Source organism: Thalia democratica, chromosome 8 (assembly GCF_965202585.1).
Source record: "Thalia democratica chromosome 8, ktThaDemo2.hap1.1, whole genome shotgun sequence".
In the NCBI taxonomy this organism is placed as follows: domain Eukaryota; kingdom Metazoa; phylum Chordata; class Thaliacea; order Salpida; family Salpidae; genus Thalia; species Thalia democratica.
In genome coordinates this window covers 28,501,326-28,522,728 of record NC_139172.1, presented here as the reverse complement: position 1 = coordinate 28,522,728, position 21,403 = coordinate 28,501,326, and the positions used below count along the sequence as shown (strand labels likewise).

Here is a 21,403-nt window from a genome sequence, read left to right as displayed (position 1 = left end):
TTCTGTTTTAATATTTTGTTTCTTTAGAATAAGTTGCACTGACTGAAAACTTAGTGTTTTTTTTTTATTATGAACCTTGAGTAATTTTTAAGAGGTTATAAGAAAAAAATACAATGTTTGTAGTTATCCGGCCAAAATTACAAAAAAAAAACTTGCCCAAACATGGCCGGATAAGTGAGGAAGCACTGTACATTCTTCGCTCTCGCTATGACAAAAATCAGTATAAGCTTGTGGTTTCTATAGTAAGGTGTTAAAACAAATTAATGTAAGTAGATAGAAATAGATAGAAAATAGGAATAATTACAGTAACATTAGCAACATTAAAAACTGCTGTTATTAAAATATATATTGAAAGTTGTATCTTTTTTTAATTCTAAAAGATCTGATAGTTATACCTACACAGTTCTTATTAACTAGTTTTTGTTGACAGGTAAAGAAAGTTTATTAATAAGTTTGTTAACTTCAACATATTTTATAGAACACAAAAAGCTATTACTGATTTAGGCATCTAAAACATACTGTTAATATTGCTTTTGAAGTTTTATTTTATTACAAAACTAATTTCGAGTAAGTATTTTGCATAAACTTAGTTTAACTAATGTATTCATGCAACTATTCTATATTTAAATACGCAAACTTACTATGACTAAATTTGTCTAGAAAAAATGTCTAAAAAGAAATTAGAGACAGCCTGAATAAATCTAAAATTCCACATTATTGCAATACATTCGCTGATAATATTTTACTTGGTTGCAGCTTACAATAAAATTTGAAAACATCATATACATTCTAAATTTCGTGAATGACTTATGTAATTTACTTTTCAAAAATCAGTACACATATTTATATAAACAAAATTACTACAGTACAGGTAAGTTAATAATAAGTTATCAAATCATTATAAACAGGTCTTTTAAAGATAATTTATTAGTTTATATTTTATCATGAGTCATAATTATAATACTTTTTACATAAATCAATTTTATTGTGATTTAAAAATAAGTAAATAAGTTAGTACACAGTTATTAATTTTAAATATTTCGAAGCAATCTACAGTAGAAATTTTGAAGAAAGGGAAAGTAGTGATCAAAAGTAAAACTTTGTTGAATTAAAAGCGATAAAAACTAACCTTGTTTAAATAGTAGGTAAAAATTTTACTAAAATTTCGACTAAAACGCAATGCAATAGAACGTTAGCTTCAGTTTATCAACTTTTTAAGTAATAAAGTTTTTTTAATTTAATATAACTTTTTTTGTAAAACGACTAAAACGAAAGAGCGGCAATAGTCTTAATAATTGCATATAAAAGAAAAGAAAGAAAAAAAAACCGGACAGAAGAAAAAAAAACTGCTACTTCAACACCTCCGCACCGCCGGCTGTTATGACGTCATTGCCACGTCGCGTCGTGACGTCACGGCTCAGTCGTCGATCATGCACTGCTCGCCCAGCAGGAAGCGCGACTCCTGCAGCTTGGAAATTCCGTGGAAGTGGACCATGGCCGCCGCCACCACCAGGATGTGGAAGATTTGGTGGCTTTGGAACTGAAAGTTGTTTGGGAAAATTACTCAAGTCATCAAAAACATTTTATGGTAAAAGATCATATATTAAAATGTGATTGTTTATGTTATCAAATAGATTTATAATGAACTTTGAAACTGAAAGTTGTAGGAAAAATTAACTGAACCATCAAAAAAATTATTGGTATTTTAAACTTGGAACTTACATTGAGCTCTGGGGTTTGTGATAAAAACTAAAATTGACTGTTTGTGCAGACAACCAATTTAATGACGGGCTAGGATATTGGAAATTGTGGGAAACGTTACGAGGTGGCATAAGACTGAATGAGTTAAAATATTTGTGATACTTTTAAAACTCATTTTTTGTTGTAAAGTATCTAAAATAAACCAGTATTAACACGTTAGTAGCAAAATACGTTTTTTTTTTGAATGTGATAAAGCACATGGGTAGATTGAAGATGTAAATTGTAGAAAAACAGCATTGAAACTTATTTTATACGATTTTTGATCCTTTCCACTTTCTATTGTGATATCATAAAAGCTAAATACCATAAAAACTTATCTTCTACTGGTTTAGTTTATATATATATGATCCTTGCGATTATTTATTGTGAGATTGCTAAATAAATTGTGTGTCTTATCAACCAACTATGTTATCGGCTTTCAAAGTGAAAAATGTTGGAATCTGTGTAAGCTGTTGCAAAAATTACTTAAGACAGATATATTTTATGAAACTTTTATATTTGAACATTAATGGTGTTAAATTTTAAAACTTAAGTAAAATTACTATTTAATGACAACTTGGGTTAGCAACTTTATGACTTTTTATGTGTTCAAATACATGATAATTCATTCATCTTTAATTTTTTTAAATTCTTATAAACTGTAACTTTAATTTACTTGCAACAAAATTCGTATTTTTTTTTAATTAGTTTGGGATACATATAAAAAAATCCAAAAAAATGTTCAAACAACCAGAAATTGTTTTTGGGTATATATTAGTTGTATAAAAATTTATTACATTAAAGCTTAAAGAACTTAGAAATAACCCAAAAAGTAAATGTTTTGTACTAAAACAAATTCAGCATTTTATGTATTTTTCAAAATTATTACAACACACACGAATTCTTATCACCAAAATTTATTAGTAAAAGCTTCGGATAATTAATTTGGATATATTTCACAAGCTTTGTGTAAAGTTAAATATAAAAAGTGAGAAGGGTTCATTCTGACTAACCATAACATTAAAATTTTAATGGTGTGTGTTATTTTTAACTACTTTATTTTTTCAATAACTTTAAAATGTATAAATTAAACAGAAAATTTGTTTTTGAGAAAACAAAACTTGTTTAAATTAAACAAATTTACAATGCCTAAAAATTTGTAATTAAAAAAAATACCAATATACTGGTATAATCTTGAAACAATTTAACTTAAAATTATAAAGTTTTCTTAGAAAGCTAATAGAAATTAATACTTCAAGGCACCAATGTAAAACAGATAAAAAATGAGATGTAGTATTCTAATGCTTAGTAACTTGATTACTTTTCTATGTATTTAATAAAAAAATTACAAGTTTTGACATAGAACATGCTTAAGAACTTAATACTGCTGAGTGAGTAATCTATAAACTTTCAACAAAACAATGCGTGTTTTCCTAAAAATTACTTTTGTACTTTGAAAACAAGAAAAAATTTAAACAGTGATGTCATTGTTTTACGTACTTTCATACACATAATAAAAATAAATTTTAAACTTATACGATTAACTTATGTAATTATAAAATAAACAAAACTTTTTAGTTAATTTAAAGCATAGTAAGTTTTTATTTGAATAAATGAAATTAGTTTTGATTAAATAAATGCAATACAACAAGCATTAATTGATCTTAAGTACTTAAATAGAAGTCAACAAACTTCTGTATCTCTAATTAACTTTTAAATTTTCAATAATGTTAAAAGTTCATTTACACATATTTTCCTAAAAATTGTGTTTATTCTGTGTTAATAATTACTTCCTACAAACTATTTTTATTCAGCAACCGTCTATCAAGGCCAAAGTCCGTTACAATTCAAACAACTGCAACTCACTCGCTTAATAATTAATGGTTGTTACATAATTTGTATTAGTTTTTTTTCAAGGATAAAAACTCACTGGCTAACCAGCATAATATATTAGCTTGCTAAAAATAAATTTTAGCTTGTTTGTTTTTCACATTTTCTGTAAATTTCAATCACCAGCTTTACATACTTGTTATCAGTTAGGACAATAATATGTTTACACAAAGTTTGTTTGAGTTGAGCTAAACAAATTTTGCTTAATTGCTTCTTTTTTTCTCTCATTACAACAATAATTATGTCATTATATCGATACTTTTTGGAACCTTAATTGTCAAAATAAATGATAATTTCATGACAATACATTGTAAACCAAAAGTTCTAGCCCGCCTATTTTTTTCTAAGATATGCCAAGTTACAAAAAAATTATCTAACTCTATTCAAAAATTTGTAAAGAGTAATCAAGTAAAGAATTTTAAAAACGATTCAGCAGCATTTAAAAGAGTTTTCAAATACATTTTTATAACTAAATTTAATTTATGGTTCACTCAAGAAGTTTTATAAAATCAACCCATTAAAGTTTTAAAATATCATTATAACAGGTTTTAATCAGCAAAAATTAGTTTTCTTATATTAAGCAATTAACAGGGTTACCAAAAGGTTTCGTTGTAAATTTCTTCCAGGTTTTCTGAACTTTTTCCAGGTTTTTCAAAACAAGTTATTTTTGTCCATTTTTAGTATAAAATTAAAGGTAAAAAACTGTCTTAAACAGTATAACACTATTGAAAAGGGTACTGTAAAGCTTCTTTAAATGTAATTTTTGTAAAAAAAAAAATTAATGAAACAAAAAATTTTTATTTTTATGGTAGATTTTTTTTAATTAATTGAAACTTCGTTACTTTACAAGTAAAAACAGTTTAAAATTTCATGTTTTTCCAGGTTTTTTGATGATATTTTTAAAATTTTAGGTCTTTATTTGCCTAGATTGTGAAACACAAGGTTTTTACAGGATCCCAGGTTTTTTAGCAACCCTAATTTAATTCAACTTACAATACCGTTAGTAAAACTAATTTATAAATAATTTCTTCTAATACTGATTTCTTTTGTTGTAATTTAGTTTTCTTTGAAACTAACCACTAAATCGCATTTTCCAGGAAAGTACCTTTCAGGAATCCGTTTCGCGTACAGAAAAGCTCCTGTGAAAATAATTGTTTTTATGTTATATGTTAAAACTAAATACCATAAGTTGAAAATCTATAAACATTTTCTAAAGACGATTGCAAAACTTAATTAAAAGTGAACACGTACAAAACTCTTTCGTATTTAATAAAAAAGTGTAGGTAAATACTCCATTATAAAATAGAAAGTATTAAATCTGACCTTTGAAAAAATTAAGTTCACTATCAATGAAAAATACTAGATAACCTAATAACTATAAGAAATAGTTACCAAACTTTTACTTAAAAAACATATACAGATTTAAACTTGAAAAAAATATATCTTTTCTTTGTCACTAAATAATATTTTTTTAAGAAAGTTATAAAAATATCTCACTCAAAATGTAGAGAAAGGTTTAACAAAAAGTTTAAAAAATTGAATAAAAAGTTCTAAACTACCAAACCTAATATGTACAAAAATAGTAAGAACAATTTCATTTGTGAAAATGAAACCAGTTAAAAATATTATTTTAACACGTAAATCAACAAACTCACCCAGTATGTACAAGAAAGCCATCAGGTACAGCCATCCGAGCTGACCGACGCTGAACGACTTGTGGAAGCCCAGCTTGAAAGTGGTGTGGATCGCCGGAACGATTCCGCTCAGCCCGAGGGCGACGAACACAACTGCAGGATTGTTTGCAATTAGAAGCAGTAACTAGTATCAATCTATTTCAAAAGTTCTATAAAATTTTGGGGCAAATGTAAAACTTGGTAATTTTTTGAACAAAGGTTTCTTTGTTTGAATACACTCACTTTGAGTGTAAAACATTTTTTTTTAATATGAGTTAATATAAATAATTAGTTAATGATATAGATAAATAAATATTTTTTTATAATATTTTTAAGCTAGCTATTTTTTTTTCTTTTTAAGATTTAGTTCACTTTTATATATTGAGAAATATATTTAGTCCTGAACAAGACGTTAAAAGGTATCCAAGTGGTATGCGGGTCGATAACCGAAAGGTTCTTCTTGTACAAGGCCCTAGGACTAAACCTTTTGTTTTTATCGTTCAATAAACATTATAAGATAAGTTACTTCATTACCACAAAAATAATCTATTCAAAAAGTTTTATAGCTTTTTTTTTATTGAAATTTATTTGCAAATAAAATTATATAAAATATATAAAACATATAACTTATTAAGGAAAGTTTTTAAAACTATTAGTCATAAATTTAACAGTAGAAATACTTACATTTTTTCATTAAAAATTTAAACTTTTCCAGTTACTAATTTTTTATTTGCAGTTTAATGCAGACAAACAAACTAAAATAGCTTTAAATCACAAGAGGAAACTTTTTATTGCATAACCGCACATAAACATGTTTGGGTTTTTAAACGTAAACAATTGTATCAAATAAATAATAATGGTGCAACCATCGAACGAAAATGGTGCGTGATAGTGGCGTGACAGTCATGCGGTGAAAAATTTGCTTTTCTCACAAGCGTCACGTTAACTTTTTCTTGATTTATTTTTAACTTTTCATATTTAACAAGTTTAGTTTAACGTTTTAGCGTTCACATGACTTCAATATATTTTCAAGTAGAAATGACTGAAATATTTCTACTTTTGAAAAACAGTTTGGTACAAGGCAAAGTTGTACTTATGAGGAAAAAAAAACATATTTTGTAAAAAGTTCTACTTTTTTACGATATTGCCATGAAATTATTCGAATTATTTAGCCAAGTTACGTAAGTAGTAAATAAAATAATTTATTTTTGTAATGGTTAATAGTTTTTGAAATCGATTTTTTGTCACCACATAATTTAAACTTATAATGATTTTTACAAATGCTGTATTTAACATAATCAGCGCTAATTTTACTCACGATTCGAGTATAATTAGAACTTAACTATAGGGAGACTAAATTTAAATTTTTAATAATTCATTAAATTCAACTTAAACACTTTTTCACTACAAAAAAAAACATAATAAGTATAACTATTTCTTAAGAATATTAATTAGTCATCCAAATATTATAGTAATTTTAAAACATTTTTAAGTGGAAGCAAAACTTAACACATCCATTATTAATAAGTAACTACTCTTCAGCACTTTGTGACCTGAGGTTTGAAAGTACCTTCAACACTTGAGTGCAAAATCATTTTAAATTGACATCAAGGTGATAAAAATAACAAAATGAAAATACACTTATAAATATTGTTAACAATTTTAATTTGTTATAAACACTTTAGGTTTATAGATAATATTCAATTAGACAATTTAGAACTAAATTTCACCTAAAAAAGCACATAATTGACTTACAAGTCGCTTAAAACATCTAAAGCATTTATAGTATTCTAATATTTTTTTCTATTTATAGTTTTATCAAATTAAGCTGTAAATATTTAAACAAAACTATAACATTCTAATGAAAACTAAATTTAAACTAATGACATAAATGTATATTCAAAAAAATAACCAATAAACAATTTAAAGACAATTTTTAAATAGTAATAATCAATTACATAAGTTATTTTTTAAACGTATTATTTCGTTTTGTAATAATTTTCAAACTATTTCTATTATTTAAGCTTAATTGTCCATAATTTATTTATTATTTTTTATAGTGCTTTAGTTGTGGAAAAACATCTAATTCATTATTAATGTTGCATGCGTAAAGAGAAAGTTTTAATTTTTAGAAAAATTAAATATTAATAACAGTTTATAAATATAATGATCAATGAAGTGAAAATATATTTGAATGCTAAATAAACTTTAGGTATAAAATGGGTACTTTAATTACAAAAAAAACTATTTAATGAATTGAAAAAAGTATAATCTTAAAGAAGAATTTTTTATTAGTAGTGTAATTTTTAAATTACTAATGTAAATTCGTGGTGGACAAAAATTTGTCTATAAATATAAAACTTTACTCAAAACTAACAACTTTAGTTATTAAAGCACATGCTTTGAAAGATGTAAATTTTTCAATATGTCTTGATGTATTAGTAACAAAAATTAAGATTGCATAACCTGCAAAAATGCAAAGTAATATTCATATTTGACCACCACCTACACTAAATGCATATTTAGTAGCTCCACATACGTTTATTGCAATTTTTAAATCCATTTTCAAAAACGTACAAAAAATATGTTCGATGTCTTTTATATAATTATTTTCCATATTACCTTAAAAAGTAAACACTAAAAATATGCTTTTAGATTACTTTCTTTATATACTTTATTCAGTTATGTAGGTATAAAGTGACTTATTTTAATATAAATCTACTATACAATTATATTAGACAAAAAATACAAAGCCGATGATAATCTGAATACTTTATCTTCAAGCTTCATTTAAATACTTTAGCTAAAACTTACTTAATAAAAGCTAATGCGTGAATTTTTATCAATGCATGCTAACTTGTTTGAGTCATAAAGTACCAAAAATAAACATAACTCTTAATAAATGCATAAAGTAGAGTATAAATAATTTATTGATCTTACTTTAATTGTCATTTTACAGCTAATAACTAAGTTAATCTACTTAAACAAATAAAATAAATTAATATATAAATAAATCATGGTTTATTTCAATTAATTTTATATTCACATAACTTGCTTTGAATTAATTTAAGTTATTTTCTTCAACGGTAGCATACTTAAAAATAGGGCTAAACACTTTTGAAAAATAAATACTTTTTATTGTTTAAAGTGTAACTAATTGGAAAAATTTATTTTTAAAATGTTGTTTACCAAACAAACTAGATAAGCTGTGAGATTTTTTTTGTGAAAATATACTACTTTTTCACAATGACGTCATAAAAATATTTAAGTTATTCAGTAAAAATGCGTAAAAAAAATTCAATTAATACAGTACAAGTTAATTTTTTTAATATGTTAAATTTAAGAAAACTTTAGTTTTGAATAAAACTAAAATATTACTAATAAGTATAATTATTTTTGAACTGCTTTGTTTAATTATTTAGCCTAATAAGCAATATTTTAACTCAAGTGTAAATATAATTATAACTTAAAAAGCAAATTTGATGCTAAATCGATTAAAATTAAAAAAAAAAATACAAACTTTACCTCACATTATACTAAACTGTGTTTACCTAAGGTGTATTTGGTGAGACTAACACAAAACATGGGTAAATTTGAAACTACTTTAATTAATTGGCAAACAGCAACTAAAATATTTTTAAATATAGAGCAAAAGCTTTGTTGAACAGACTACCTCAGGATATAGTATCTTGTGAGGGGTTGAACAATTTCGTTTAAAGCTAAAAAGATTTGATTTATAATACAATAAATACCAATAAAATTCACTAATTTTACACTATAAACAAAAAAAAACATATTCTTTTCCCTACACCTCCTTCCTACAAACTATTGGTTTACTTATTTATTTTGTAATTAGGAATTTTGTTTTATAAGCGATGATTTTAGACAAACTAATTTATTGTGTGTTCTAAGTAATATATAAGTTTGTAATTTTTTGAATTGAATTTTTTTTAAATTTAGTTCATTTGTATATCATATTGTGTTTAACTTTGTGTTTTCATTTGAATTATGTTTATATATATAATTTATCTTAAAGCGTGAATATAAGTTTATTTTCTTTTTCTCTTTTTGTGTGTCCTGTTTAAGTGGCTCAGGTTTTGATGCCCGAGTCCAACATTGCACAATAAACAATATAATAATAATAATAATAATAATAATAATAATAATAAAAAGTAGTAAGAAACACTTAAATATTGTATTAAGAAATATATAAACTATACGAAAATAAAAAATACAAACAAAATTTAAGTATATAATTTATTAAAATAATATGAAGGTGATAAAACTAAAAACCTTTAAGCATACCTAAAAACATTTTTATTTGTATGTTAATAACTAATAAAATATAATTAAAAAGTGCAATTTGCTTAAAATACCATCTAAATGGATTATGTTTCAAAACAAGTTACATTTTTTTAGAGTAAAGCTATCCATATTTAGCAGCATGTATTAAAATCAAAGCTACAACTTTCGCCTGGGCAAGCAAACTTCAGTTTTATAAAGATGTTAGTTAAAAGTAAATCATACAAAACTGTTCTATACTTTTTATCGCAAAGCAGTATATAACGAAAAATCGTATGATTTAGTTACAATTGGTAAATGCTGATAAATCAGTTAACTGTTCATTGCCAAATAGTCTGGAAAGTATATAAATAGTAATTTATCATTAGTTTTGCATTGAAAGAAAATATTAAGTTAACCGTAAACACTTTATAAGTGTTGTAATGATCTATATACTCATGATAGATGGTGACAACTAAATTAATTATTTACAAATAAATTTAGAAAAAAATCATAATTGATAATAGCATCTAAAAAAATCTAAATGTTTTAAATATAAAAATAACATAAAACATAAAATTAACCAATGGTTTTTAAAGACTTTTTTTTTGAATAAACAACAAGTAACTGTGCAAAAAATTTGCCAAATAAAAGCTTTATTTAGTATGAAAGTTATACATTTTTAAAGAAAGTAGTATAAGCTGCAACAATGCAAAGTATATCCTGTTATATTCATACTTTACCACAGTGAACACTAAATGCATACTATTTTAAGTAAGTTGCTATACAAACATTTATTGCAAAATAATGACAATTTAAAATATAATTATTAGTTATTTTTTGATAGATTTTGTATATTTTAAAGTTTTAATTTGAAATGAACACCAAACAAAAACTTTTAAAAATAGATTAAAGTTTAAAATAAATGTTTTATCAATTAAGTTATAACCTTGTATACATACAAAAGTATCTTAAAAACAACTTTAAAACAAATACAACTTAATAATTTGTATTTTAAATATTAATAAATCTACTTATGTTTACATTTTTAAATTATAATTTACATTATTGAAACTAATGCGTTTATTACATATTCATTCTTTGCTAAATATTTTTTATAATTACTGATATATTATGTATTAAATATGATCAAAAATGTACAAAACTAAATTTTAGTATATTTACTAATCTAATTTTACACTTAACTTAAATCTTATTTAAACGTCAGAGTATCTTCAACTTAGAAACATAAAATTTGAATTAGTAAAAAAAGAATTTTAGAGAAGTTTTTATCAGAGTGTGAATTTGCGCGCAGTAAGATTTGCGAATAACTTATTTAAAGTTTATGTTCAAGTTTTGATTTTAATCAAAAGTATGTTAATTTGTCATCAATTGTTTTAATTACTTCACCAATTCAACCAAAAACGTTTTTTAATACAAAAATAATTTCCGACTATTGAATTTAAACGGTAAAAATATTTATTCAATTAACAACAAAAACACCAACTTGCTCTGGTGCTTCTGTACTTGGCGGTTCCGAACCTGTCCCATTGCGAGAAGACGATGCACATGATGCCCAGCACGCATATGCACGACATGTATATCACCTGAAATCACGTTGTTTGCCAGTTAATTTTTACAATGTAAAACAAATGTATGGTGACAACAAAACTGCGAGCCGTTTTAAACTTTAAAGTTGACTGTTGAGGGGATAAAGAGGTTGATAAACTTTAAAAATTTTTATTGAGACGCAGATTAAATAAGCTAAAAGTCTATTGATTTAAAAATACCTCATTAGTAATAGTAAAAAAAGTTTATGTTTGTTATTAAAAAACAGGGTTGCTAAAGGTTTTTTGTAATTTTTTATTTTATCATCTAAATTTTTTTAAGGTTTATAAAAAACAAGTTTTTTTGTCTATTTTTAGTATAAAATTAAATTAAACTTAAGGTAAAAAAAAAACATTGAAAGTCACTGTAAAGCTACTTTAATGTGTTTTTTAGGATTTTTTTTAATGATCCATAAGTTTTTTTATCCTTTTTGATAGATCTTTCGTATCTAATCAAAAGTTCGTTACTTTACATGTAAAAATAGTTTAAAATTCCGGGTTTTCGAATATTTTTGATGATATTATTTTTCAAAATTCCAGATTTTTCCAAAAACTTTTAAATTTTTCCAGGTTTCAAGGTTTTACAAGTTTTTTTTTGCCAGGTTTTTTGGCAACAGTGTAAAAAGTCTGAAATTCAAAACTTTAAACTCAACACTTAAATCTAATTTTGTAAAACAATTTTAAGGTGCTCTTTTTCTTTCCAAACTTTTCATGTTTGATTTTAAAACTCAAATCTCTTAAATGTTCAGCTGGTTCATCATGAAAAATCAAAACACGAAGTGTTAGAGTTGTATGGAAAATTTTAATAGAGTTTTAGAAAAACTTTCAAGTTTTTGAATCATTTATCAAACAAGGTGAACAAAGGGAAAAAAGAAATGAACTTAAATGTTAACTTTTTTTTTAACATTTAATGTTTGTTTTTAAATTTTAGAATCATATGTTATCGGTGAAAATTTATTTTTGATACAAACTTTCACATTTTAACTCAGTAAGTATAAACAATTTGAATATACTGAGTTTATTTTTGCAGAGCTGTTTTAAGTTATAATGTTTTACACTTATAGCTGGCCAGACAGCTTTATACGACTGTAAAAATTAAAAAGCTGTTAACTTTTTCAAACTCTGTCCATAATAAAGTTAATACTAGGAAGAAGCACAAATAATACAAACAAAACTCAACTGAAAATTATCAACAAGTTTTCCCAGTACCAAAATCATTTTTAATACTATTCTTAATAGTACATATTTAACACTCGTAAAACAAGCATAATACAAAAAAAAACTTAAAATAAAATAAAACAGCAGATAACATACTTTAGGCTCACTGTCACAATAAAACGAGTAATATATCCAAGGTACAAAAGATCCCATTATCATCAGTGCAATGCCAGAATAATCCAGCCTGTAAAAAACTAATATTTTGCCAAGTATTTGAAGTCTTGTTTAATGCAGCAAACTGCAGATTAACAGTATTTATTAAAACTTAAGTAGTGATTATTATTACTTACAGTAGTGTCAAAGTGCATAAGTTGTTTTTTTTTAAACATTGCATTTTTATTAGTACACTATTGAAATTGTTTGTTTGCTAAAAATTAGTTTTTTATTTTGCATAAAATTCGCCATATACTTAAAATATAACTTTAAACAATTTTATATAATTTTAAACTTGAAATGATTTTTTTTTGTTGTAATTTTGAAGTTGTAGGAAGAGTTGTAATTGTACTTTTAAAAGTTACATAAATTATACATGTTACAAAATTGTTTCGTCTAGCTTTAAGTATAAAACTGTTAAGTACTGATATTGAAAGTTTATGTATAGCATAAGCAAAAAAATAAAAATAAAACAAATACTTGAATTTAGAATTGAACAATAAAGCTAAAAAGTTTAAAACTATAAATAGTTTTGTAAAAGCAATCTCAACTTTTGTTGTGAAAATAAGATAAAATGTAAGTAAACTTTAAATTTCAAAAAAAAAGTTTTTAAGTATTCAATGATAAACGACAGTATATATTTTTAATTGTTATATATCGACTAAAAAACATATATAATTGAAAAATGCAAGTAGTTTTAACTCTTTTTTTAGTTTAGGACATTTACTGTACAGTAGACTACCGCTTAAGTACGCAAATTGAACCCGACCAAAAAGTGCGTACTTAGCACGGGTAGTGCGTACTTTTTGACGACATAGTATAATATTAAATTTAGTTGTTTGTTTTCTTTCTTACAACTAGCCACCAAATAATTAAGCCAATTAAACAAGTATTTTTATTTTGAATAACATTAAATACATAATTCTAATCTTTAAAATTTTTTGATATATTTTAAAATGATCTATTTTTTCTATAAAAAGTTTTTAAATAATTAATACATACTTTTAATATAGAAAATCAATGTCAGTCAATGATATAAAAAAGAGTATTAAGCAATATTTTCCATATGTTTTGTTTTGTTAGAGGAAAAGTACCAAACTACATTGTGTTTACGAAACATTTTCAAAACATCAATGTTTGTACATTTAAATCAAATTATGACTTACTATGTTGTATTTGTAGGTTTTTTTGACTTTGTCATCTAAATTATATATTTTATAGCATTAAAGCTCAAATATCATTATTCTTTTCACTTTTCTGCAAGCACTACATAAGTATTTAGTTTATTAACATGTAATAACAGGACTGTCACAATCTCAGGCCACTTAGACTACTCAGGATTACTCACCCTAGGTTAAAAGTTGTGAAAGTCTCAGGCTAACTCAGCAGGTTGGCCATTCTACCTGGAAACATAAAATAATCTGGAAAAACTTGATGATTGAAAATTTAATCAAAGATAAGTGCGTACTTAAGGCGGGGTGCGTACCAAAAAAAGTGCGTACTTAAGCGGTAGTCTACTGTACTTGTTAAACGTATTTTTTTTGGTTTGCTTTTGCTTACTTTAGATATAAAACTTTCATGACCTTAAAAAAGTAGCAAACTTTAGCATCTACTAAACTGTCTAAATTTAACTATCAATAAATAAGCTAAAGTTAAAAATAACACGTATAGTTATTTAGATGTCCAAAAGATAGTTTAAAGGTATCCATGGCTAAGGGACTTGTGAGTATTATGCGCAACGGTTAAATGCCTTTCACAAATATTGCAACTATACTTAGGAATACTAAATATTTATAACAAAACCTGATTTTAAATTGATCATAAAATTAAGTTTTGTGGCATGAAAAAATAGTGTTTTTTTAATTATTTCAAGTACATATCGAGTTTTAAACTTAAACCACATGAAACGGTTTTCAAGTGCTTTGTAGTGTATTTAAATGTAAGTAATATACAAAACAATTAACTCAGCTAAGACTTGAATAAAAATATAACCAACTAAATTTTAATTATTTTGGTATATACTAAGGAAAAAAATTACTTAATAACAGTGTAGAATAAGAATTAAACTAAGGTTAAAAGCTTTACCTACGTATTACATGGGTAGAAGAAAGCTAAACGAAATAGCTTTAAACTAATTTAAAGCTATTAAAGTACTTAAAATTTAAACTTGGTTTGTTTTGAATAATGTGTAGCTAAGAATAATCTGTAATAAACACTGCATTTAAAGTTTTTAAACAAAGTAAACATATTATGAACCAAAACCACAAATTACATTTAAAATAATTAAAAACTGTCTACTTACTTCATTTAAGAGTTATGATGCTAATTAAAAACAAAGTTGTTACTTAACTATAGATATAATCTTAAAAAAAGATTAATTGTACAATCATAAAAGTTTGAAAATGGAATAATGACTAAATGTTTTTCAAAACCAAAAAACTATTGAAAATCTAAAAATATGTATGTTAATGCAAAAAATGTTTAATACTAATGAAGCTTTTGACATAATATCAAAACAATACAAGTCTTTCGGAGTAAAATAACGATTATTTCTAAAGTATCAACTGACAACGTATCTTGGTGATAACAAAAACATACTGGTTGAGCTACTGAAAGTTCTAAAAAACACACAAATAAAAGATGTTAGATATTATATATAAAACACTTTTGAAAAAGATGTTCATGTTAATATATAAGCGTAAGACTTTTCAAGTGTCTATACTTTTTATCACCATTCACTTTCTGAACTATTTACACTATTTGTTCTAACACAATTCCAATTGTGATCTGTAAGGTCTAAACATTTTATTGCAATCATTAACAAACGTATTTTCTGAATATTTAAACTTTCAAATAAAATTTTATGTCATTTTTTGTAAAAATGTTGGACCCCCTATGTCCTAAAATAAAATAATTATTTCTCAATACTTCTTCGTATAAAACTAGTTATCTTTCCGCACCGCCTAAAAAAATCGACACTTTTTGTACTTTAACCACAACTTTTTAACTAATACATCTAAAAAATATTTTGTAATTTCATACCGACCCAACTTACTTTTCTAAAATTTTCAACACGCGTATAATTTATAATTGATTACAAATGTAAAACTTTTCAAGCGAACCACTTACACTACTCGTACAACTACAACTTGAAAACCTGAAAAAAAAACCGCAACTCACTTCCCGAATATTTTCAGCACGCGCTCCGAGTGGCAGCTCATGGTGTGGAAGATGGTGGAGAAGGAGAGGCACATGAGCGCTCCGAGGAAAAAGAGGAAGAAGACGATCTTCTCCTGCATGGACGATATGAAGTAGGTGGCGGGCAGGCACAGGAACTTGATGCACATGCCGAGGAAGAGCAGCACACCTGGGAAGATGAGTTATGGGGTTAGTGTGTGATAACTGTTTTTGCGTTAATTATGACAAAGTTACTTATTATATGTTTTGATTTCAAGAAAACAAATTCTATTTAAATACGATTTATTTAAGCACTGACGAGGTCTTTGACCGCAACTTAGTTTGTAAAATAAACTGTTGAAGGAATAAATACAGAATTAATTATTGGAAACAAAGTTGAGTTATTTATAAATTGCTGGAGTCAGCAGGTCGAAATATGAACGACTTTTTGGACAAAAATAAGATGACAAAAAATGATTATAAAGTTTTAAAACTGGGTTTCCCAAACTGGGCCAAGTGGCCGCCTTGGGGGCAATGAGGTAATAATAAAAAAATTACACTAGATATTCTGGAGTGGATGATGAAGAGCAAAAAAAAAGGTCTTAGGCTGTTTAAACGGTAGTTTTTTGAGAAATTATGTTTAAGGAGGCCATTGCTTTTATAATTTCTTTAAAGAGGGACTTTTTAAAAAAAAGTTTGGGAAACCTTGTATTAGAAAAACAATATTTAGATTTTTGACATTCTTTTAGGTATCACTTGAAAACTGTATCACTGTGTTTTTAAAAGTGCTAATATTTTAGATAGTTAAGTAATAAGTTAAGATAGGTAGATGTAACACAGTTTTAAATTATCATATTTCTTAGTTATGTTTTGAAATTGTTTAAAAACGTTTGAAAAGAATACTTTTGTTAGTTAAGATGATTATTAGTTGGTTTTTTATGAATTTTAGATCGGTCAAATGACTGTTCAAATTTGAACAACTCAAACTCCAACAATTTAAGTTCTTAAAAAATAATTTAAGGGGTCACAGATAAACAACTTACTTATTCAATACATATAGTTTAGCTCTTTTAGTCTTTTTCAACTGAGTTTAAAACCTTTAGTAAATAATAGTTTTAGTTATTTTGACAATAAGATTTTATGCAATGTTGTTTTTACTTTTATTATGTACAATAAACAGATTTTAAAGTATCATAAATTTAGTGTATAAAACTTAAAAGATATATCTAAAACTATACACAATTTTTTTAAATCAGCTTGCACAAGCATATACTATGTTTTAAAACAAGTTAATTACTGCAGCTTAAATAAAGATATTTACTAAATATAAACATATATAGTAAGATTTTTTCAAGTATTTCTTTAAAATAATGTTTCTACAAAATCTAATTAAGAAATACATAAATATTTAATTTTCTTAATTTAACAGGGTTGCCAAAGATTGTTTCGTAGATTTTCTCCAGTTTTTCAGAATTTCTCCTAGGTTTTTAAAAGAACAAGTTTTTTGGTCTACTTTTATAAAATTAATCATAAGGTAAAAAACCGTCTTGAATAAAATAATAACATTTAAAAGATACTATTAAGCTACTTAAAATACGTTTTGTAATAAACATAACTTTTAATGATATACAATAAAATTATATAATACACTTTAGTATTTAATCGAAATTACATTACTTTACATGAAAAAATTGCACAAAATTCCAGAATTTGTTTTTAATTTCTTGAATTCCAGGTTTTTTTAAGTTTTTTTTGCTTTAAATGTCAAATTTTAGGTTTTTCCAGGATTTCAAGTTTTTTAGCAACCCTGCTTGTATATACCTTTACTAAGAAAGAATATAAACTTTATGTGTTTTGTTCTTTCAAGTTTAATTACTCATTATATCAATTAATATAATAACAGTGTTATCAATTTTACTATAATATTAATTGTATACAAATTTTAAGTAATACATAGTGACTAGGGAAAATATTTAAAACACTGAATTTCAAGTAACTTTTAAAAAAAAAGCAAATAGCTTAAACGTTATACTTTACTTTAAACAAGCAAAACAATCAATATTAAACTATTTTTGGTATATAATTTTACAAAACTTTATAAAGTGCTTAACAAAGTTAAACCAACCGATCAAGTGAGTCCAAATGTTTCCAGTCTCAGTGTGAATTCTGAATATGGAGCCGAAGCAAGCCCTGAAGCTGGGCATCTCGGGTCGGTGCCAGTGGAGGAGGTACTCGTTGTCCTTCTGCCACTCCTTCAACTGGAAAAACGAAACCACCCTCCATCTTGAAAGTGTTTTAATTGTTATCTAAGTTTTTAACTTATTCCACAGAGTTTATATTTTCGAATTGATGAGTATTACTTCTGTAAAAACATAAAGACAAAGGGAAATTATATGTTGTTTTGTGTTTAAAAAACAAAGATAGAAAACCAAAATTGCTAATTACAAATTGTACACTTATTTCTTAATATAACTTATGTAAACCTGCCATCCCAAACTTTATGAGCAATCTTGTCTACTTTTTCGAGGGTGTTGTTCACTTTGTTTTTAGCATTTTGGACTGAATTGTCAACATACTTGTTTATTGAACTCTTAAACTTTTTACCTAGAATCATTTTAAGTATGTTACAACATTTAAAAAAATAAGCAATTATTATTTAGGAATAATATTCTTTTATGTTTAGGGTGCCAAAGTATAACATAACTTTATTGTTATAATTATGTTTTTACCAAAGAAGTAGATTAAAAAGCGCTATCTATAAAACACTATTCAGCTTATTAATTTTTCTGTACATAGTAAAAAAACTATATGCAAAGGTGCACACTTTGGCAACCAATGGCCTAAACTATAAAAATACACCAGACTATATTGTTTTTCATTAGCTGTTATTTATAAGCTTAAAGTATAAATTAGAAGATACTTTCCATAGTTCAACAAAATCAATTAACTTTAAAGATAACTTATGTGAAAAAAAACCCAAAACCAAAGATGAGAAAAAAAAATAAGATAGATATTCTTGGAATTTTAAAAACTCACTAAAAATCTATCTCCTCCTTCACATTTGATGCAATTAACTTCAAACATTATTTTTGATGTTCTAAACAAGTTGCAGGGAGCAAAAAAAAATTATGATCAACATTATTTAAAAAATTTAACTTTTTGTTTATTTTTTATTCAAAAAACATTTGAGAAAAATTTTAAAAATATGTTTTCTCTAAGTTTTTAGTTATTTTTAAAGACAAGACTAAGAAGGTTTTAAAACAATTGCAGAAAAATTAAAAGAGGACATACATTTTTAGTAAAACAGTCTTTTTTTGCCTTTTTAGTTAAAGCCTCCAATAAAAAAAACATATTTAACTCTCTATCTTTGATTGCTTATATCTCAAAAGTCAATTTAAGCGGTAAAAACAGCTGGTAATTTAGTTTTTAAGAAAAATTACAATTTAAAAAAAAAGTTGTTTCCCCCTATGGTCTTTATTCAAATTTTTACTTTTATTGTTCTAATTTTTACCTTCATATACATAATTTTAAAATACACACAAAAAACTATTATTACAACAAAAAAGTCGCATTACTTTTCACGATAAAAGGATTTTTTTCATTGTCCTCATCACAAGAGCTTTCTTCACTTGTGTTGTTTTTACTGGTACTACGCTTCCCACAAACCTTTAAAGTATATTTATGTGCTAATTTTTTTTTCCAGAGCTGTTTATTGTTAAAAACATTAGTTGTAAAAAATTCATACAAGTGGGTAGTAGTTTTTGATTTGATTGAAAACAATTAAATTGATTACTTCATTAAAATTAACAATGAAGCTTATTTGCAGGGTACATTTATTTAAGTTTATTGAGATTTACTTTGTGATTTTGTTATTATACTCACTTGATTACTTTAAATAACAAAAGAAATTAAAAAAAATCTTGAAGAAAAAATATTTAAACGTGATTTTTTTTTGTAGTTGTCAAAGCTAAAACTTGATGAAAATTTATACTTATATTCATAAGTTTGTAACTATTGTACAAAAAAAAAAAATCAAGACTTTTTGTATATGCACTTTATACACATAAGATAATGTTTTTCAAAATGTCTATGTTATCTATGTCTTAGCTTTCAGAAATTTAGTCTAAAATTCTATGATCAAAATTTAGAAACAAAATTGTTTAGTACTTTTAAATGATAATTTAATAAATTTCTTTAATATACATAAATAAGCTAGCAGTTATGATAAAAAGCTAGCAGATATGTTGTGCATTTTCAAATGCTAAAACAATTAAGAACTTATCAAAAGTTAAAATATTACATGTACAAGAACTAATTAACCTAGCAATGACTTATGTTTAACCTAGTAAAATTAACTTTTAATTTTTTTACTTATGAAAAAACTATCAAGTATAACAAAACATTCATATTTAAATTTTTTTGAGTACTTTCAAGTAAGTACTTTTATGAGAGCAAAGAACTCTTTTCAGCTACATATTTTGGAACCCTTATGCATTTTAAGGTCCAGTTTATGTAAGCAGACAAAGTTTGTACATCAAGTCTTTATTTTTTAAGTAACTTTAAAGTAATTGGTTCCTTAAGTATTTCAAACAGTGTAATTTATCATTGTTGTAAGTTTCTATTCCTAGTTTATTTTAGTTTGATTTTAAGCTAACAAGGTTCATAGTATAGCAAAGTTGTTTAGTATTTGCATCTAGTTAACTTTTAAGCCTACACTTGATTTTTACGACACTTAGTGTTCTTCAACCTTAACTTTATAAATACTTTATAACTTTAACTCAGTCTAATCTAGTAAGATAGAATTTTCAATAAGCCTGATTTGAAAAATAGACTCAAATAAATTTAAAAAATTAAAAGTGTTTTGTTATACTTTTTGAAAAATTTAGATACCATCATAAAGTTGTTAAAATAATTTATCAATTAAGCATTTTGTATACTTAATTTGCTATAAAACTACTTACATTTAGTTGAGGACATGATTTTGAAAAAGCTTGTTGACTTATAAGTTCATTATCAGATTCCTCTAAATTATTATAGAGAAATTTAACTTTTTCTTCATTATCTTTTTTATTGTCCATTTGTATTGTTATTTGAAATGTATTTATTTAATGATCTAAAGAAGGTTTTAGATTTAAAAAAGCTTAGTTGTCATTTATTAATTATTCACAACATCTTTAAACACTATATATATATATATATATAATGGTTACTACAAACACAAAAAATTATTTTCACTAAATTATTGACCGTACAAACCTCTACTCTTTATTTATAAACAATTGCCACTCATCCAGGCATAAAAAGCATATTCATAATGACCAAAAGCAAGTTTAAATAACTGTTAACTAGTCTTGGTCAGTCTGAGCTTAATTAAAAAAAAAATACTTATAAGTAGTACATCAATGTTGTTATATCTAGTTTTTTATAAAAATCAGTATAAGATAAGTGTTTCGGTAAAAAAAAAAATAGTTGTAAAAATGATAGACAGAAGTTTGTATCCAAGAAAGGAGTAACGTTTTCTGTATCACAGACATTTTAGCTTTTCTAAAGGGTAGCTTGTGAACTATTTCATTTTAAATTGCTAAAACTTAAATGGGTTTTGTTATCAAAACTTAAAAAATCTAACAATTGTTAAAAACAATAACGATTTAGTTTATGTTTTGA

The 21,403-nt window shown here is 25.0% G+C and overlaps 1 protein-coding gene across 2 annotated transcripts; it reads right to left on the bottom strand.

Moving 5' to 3' along the window:
- Nucleotides 1–1,027: 1,027 nt before the first annotated feature.
- Nucleotides 1,028–20,848, bottom strand: LOC145842016 (adiponectin receptor protein 1-like). 2 transcript variants are annotated; one of them, XM_082949362.1, is made up of 10 exons: nucleotides 20,701–20,848; nucleotides 19,315–19,444; nucleotides 18,223–18,343; nucleotides 17,865–18,022; nucleotides 15,743–15,929; nucleotides 12,506–12,593; nucleotides 11,092–11,191; nucleotides 5,286–5,417; nucleotides 4,708–4,769; nucleotides 1,028–1,540 (listed from the first exon to the last, which is right to left on the bottom strand). In XM_082949362.1, exons 1-10 carry the CDS (start codon nucleotides 20,815–20,817, stop codon nucleotides 1,418–1,420), a joined length of 1,218 nt encoding a protein of 405 aa, XP_082805488.1. In that variant the 5' UTR covers nucleotides 20,818–20,848; the 3' UTR covers nucleotides 1,028–1,417. The 2 variants fall into 2 exon arrangements, with proteins under 2 accessions (XP_082805488.1, XP_082805489.1); XM_082949363.1 differs by having other exon boundaries at nucleotides 19,315–19,405.
- Between the last annotated feature and the right edge of the window lie 555 nt (nucleotides 20,849–21,403).

Bases quoted from the DNA above. Each gene is read 5' to 3' on its own strand.
- LOC145842016 (XM_082949362.1), bottom strand. From the start codon at position 20,817: ATGGACAATAAAAAAGATAATGAAGAAAAAGTTAAATTTCTCTATAAT. The intron at 11,192-12,505 runs GTATGTTATCTG...ACGTGATTTCAG, and splicing joins ATTGTGACAGTGAGCCTAAA to GTGATATACATGTCGTGCAT. The intron at 1,541-4,707 runs GTTAGTTTCAAA...AACAACTTTCAG, and splicing joins CTGGAAAATGCGATTTAGTG to TTCCAAAGCCACCAAATCTT.